The sequence below is a fragment of the Dipteris shenzhenensis genome, chromosome 1, assembly GCF_047967505.1.
Source record: "Dipteris shenzhenensis isolate YYH24624 ecotype China chromosome 1, Dip_SZ_1.0, whole genome shotgun sequence".
Classification (NCBI taxonomy): Eukaryota; Viridiplantae; Streptophyta; class Polypodiopsida; order Gleicheniales; family Dipteridaceae; genus Dipteris; species Dipteris shenzhenensis.
Genome location: NC_141596.1, coordinates 38,545,598 through 38,549,296, shown reverse-complemented (window position 1 = coordinate 38,549,296; position 3,699 = coordinate 38,545,598). Strand labels below are relative to the sequence as shown.

Here is a 3,699-nt window from a genome sequence, read left to right as displayed (position 1 = left end):
GATATTCCCTACTAATTCTACACAAATGCTTCAAAAGATGCACTCAATGAAGAAGTCTTGTCATTGCTTAAGGAGAATCCACACATCTTCAAAGCTATAGACAAAAGACATAAAACATGTAGCAAAACAATAAACATTTCTACATCTCCAAAGAACACATCTGGACTGCACAACATATCGAACCTAAAACCAGGAATGATTATAGAAATATGTTCAGGAAATTTGGACATTGGCAATGGTTTCGTGAATGGAGCAGATGGAATATTCAAACAATCCAACATCGACCAAGATCCACACATCATTTGGATACAATTTAATAATATTAACATTGGGAGAAAAACATAATTCAACAACAAAAACCTCTACACTCAAAACATTCCTCCACAATGGACACCAATATTTCAGATTACAAGAGAATTTCAAATTGGAAAAAATCATTTAATTACTATTACTAGACGGTAATTTCTACTACAACCAGTAGCATCAAGGACAATTGATTGTTCACAAGGTCTAACAATGGACTATCTTGCACTTGATCCTTCCTTCATCAAGACACATGGTCTTACATACGCAGCACTTTCACGTGTTCGTGATCCCAAAAATCTATTTCTCATCAATCCACTTGAGCCTAAACACATCAAAATAGATATGAACGTTGTAAAAGAAATCGAACGCTTGAGATCACTACGAAAAATGGATTCTAAAACAAATAAATCACTCTATAAACAAACCCACACAAATGACATTGCAATCTTTGAATACTAGAACATTATCTTCGCGCTATGAAGACATTATTACTGATAAAAGCTTAATGAGCACAACAATCTTGTGCCTCCAAGAGCTTCATTGCCAAAATAATGATTCACTCTCCCTTGAAAGTTTCACAACTTTGCAATACATGAATGGAGTTGGAATAGCAACATGTTATAAAAATAATGTGCAATTACAAATGCAGGAATACATAACAAAAACAAGGTGCGAGTGTTTGTTGACTACATTCAAAACATATGAAGGTCCAAGTTTTGCAATCATTAATGTTCATAAATACCCTTCCTCACCACAATCAACACTCATTAATATCTTGGAAAATATGATTTTAAAATTGAATCATAATTTTCCAACTACAATCATAGGAGACTTCAATATTCATTGTGAGAATTCGTCTATTTCATCACAACTTCATAAATTCATGCAAAAATACAATTTCATGCAATTGATAAAAGAACCAACAACAATTCATGGTTCCACAATTGGCCACATATGGAAAAACACATACCATAACAACACAACGTATGGAACAAATTTCATATCCTGGTCAGACCACTCACTTCTATATACAACCATAAATTAATTTCGGTAGGCCTTTTGAACGAAATTCACCTTGTTTTCCTCATCTTCCTTATCTTTTTTCGTCGTTACTGACGAACTTCTTTAGGGCAGGCCTAATGAATGAAATTCACCTTTGTTACGTATTTCCGTTCATGGTGTGTGACGCAGCAAAGAGTGGGCTTGTGGGGTTGGTTTTGCTTGTTCCAATGAAAAACACGTGGCTTGGCATGTGCCAAAAAGATAAGGAGAAAAAGCGCAGGTGCGCCCATCGAGCTGGCACTGATTGGGACGCAATGTCCATGTTCAAAGGGAATCAGTCTGTGCCACAAAGGCGGACGCCCCTGTATCGTCTTCTCCAAACCCGATAAAGGTACCTTCTGTTGACTTTCAGAGCAGGAGCAGAAGCAGGAAAGCTCAGCTATGGCGAGATCAACAACAGAGCAGGAGCAGGAGCAGAAGAGCTCAGCTATGGCGAGATCAGCTCCCCCCCACGCAGTTGTTCTGCCCTTTGCTCAACAGGGCCATATCAACCCCCTCATGCAGCTCGCCCGCTGCCTCGCCTCCCATGGCTTCTCCATCACCTTCGTCCTCTCAGAAACCACAGCCGCTTCCAAAACCAAAGCTTCCAGCTTCCCCTCCAACTTCCACGTCGTTGGCATCCCCGATCAACTCCCCCCTCATCGCTCCTGCGGCTCCAGCTTCCGTGACTCCTTCGACTCCATGCTCAACATGGAGCCTGCCTTTCTTGACCTCCTCCCTCGCCTCCCCCCCGTCTCCCTCCTCATCTACGATGCCTTCATTCTCTGGATCCCTTCCCTCGCCTCCCACCTCTCCTTCCCCGCCTTCTGCTTCTTCACCTCCAACGCCACCAGCTGCTCCCTCTTCCTCCATATCCCCTCGCTCATCTCCCGCGGTATCCTCCCCTTCCCCCGAGGTTTGCTCTCTCTCTCTCTCTCTCTCCATCCAGTTGAGTTTGATTCATTTCGTTCCAAAGTTCCTTTGCCCAGCCTAACCTTCTGTTTCATCCCTCTTCCCAGATGATAATGGATGCTTGCCTCCTCACCCCATCCCAGACATCCCGGGTGTTCCCCCCCTCCTTCCCGCCGATTTCGCCCACTGCTTGACCTTCGGTTCCTCGCATTTTCGGTACCAATTTGTCGTTAACATATGTGAGGGCCTCCGAAAGGCCTCTGCCATCATAATCAACACTTTTCAAGAACTCGAAGAAGCAGCTTGTGCCGCACTCAGAACAGAGAAGCCTACCTACGCTGTGGGTCCTTTGCTTCTCCTATCGGGCTCTCCTACGCGACTGGATGTGAACTACTGGCCTGAGCAAGACGAGTGCCTTACTTGGCTCAACACGCGAGAAGCTTCGTCCGTTTTGTATATTTCTTTTGGCAGCGTCGCCTCGATTCCTGCATCACAACTCAAAGAACTGGCATTGGGCGTCGAAGCCAGTGAGCAACCTTTTCTGTGGGTTATTCGTCCCGATTCAGTTGAAGCTTCTCTGACTGATGCCCTTCCCGACGGGTTCCTGTCTCGAACGAAGGACAGAGGCCTCATAATATCTTGGGCACCTCAACTTCTCGTTTTGTCCCATCGCTCCGTGGGTGGCTTTCTAACCCACGGAGGATGGAATTCGATTATCGAAAATCTATCTACAGGAGGAGTTCCGATGATCTGCTGGCCGCATGTTGCTGAACAAAGGATGAATCGGAGGCTCCTGGTGGACCATTGGAAAATAGGCATGGAGTTTAAGCATAGGGAGGATGGCTCGGTGGAGAAGGAAGAGGTGGAAAAGGTGGTGAGATCTCTGATGCAGGGAGAAGAAGGCAAAGAGATGAGAAAGGCATCAAAAATGCTGAGTGAAATGGCCAAGAAAGCAGTTGCGGAGGGCGGCTCGTCGCACAACAATTTTCAGGAACTGATTCAACGGGTGAGAGCGGCCGATCTTCCAACATAAGGCTGAGGGTTGTTACGCAGTGTTACCTTCTCAATGTAACCCAAGTTTTTGATAGAGAATAATTAGGTAACCCAGATTGATTTTGGGGCCTATTAATTAATTAATTGATATGGTAGAGAGATTAGGTTAATTGTGGATGAAGGGGGGCACCAAGAGAGATGAGTAATTGAAATGGGAGAGGAGGTGAAGTAATTGAAGTGGGAGAGGAGGTGGATAGGAGGTAGAGAGGAGATTAATTAATTGAAATGGTAGAGAGATTAGGTTAATTGTGGATGAAGGAAGAGAGTTGAAGTAATTGGAATGGGAGAGGAGGTGAATAGTAAGAGAATGTGCTCTCTCTTGTCGTAGACACAAGTTATTGATAGAAGAGGGAGCTCATATTGTTAGCAACGTTTTAGTTTCCCTTT

At 44.1% G+C, this 3,699-nt stretch overlaps 1 protein-coding gene across 1 annotated transcript; it reads left to right on the top strand.

Annotated features, from left to right (window-relative positions):
• The first annotated feature begins 1,578 nt into the window (after window positions 1-1,578).
• LOC147905797 (7-deoxyloganetin glucosyltransferase-like) lies at window positions 1,579-3,396 on the top strand. The gene is made up of 2 exons (XM_087374656.1): window positions 1,579-2,263; window positions 2,367-3,396. Exons 1-2 carry the CDS (start codon window positions 1,750-1,752, stop codon window positions 3,290-3,292), a joined length of 1,440 nt encoding a protein of 479 aa, XP_087230782.1. The 5' UTR covers window positions 1,579-1,749; the 3' UTR covers window positions 3,293-3,396.
• Window positions 3,397-3,699: the final 303 nt, after the last annotated feature.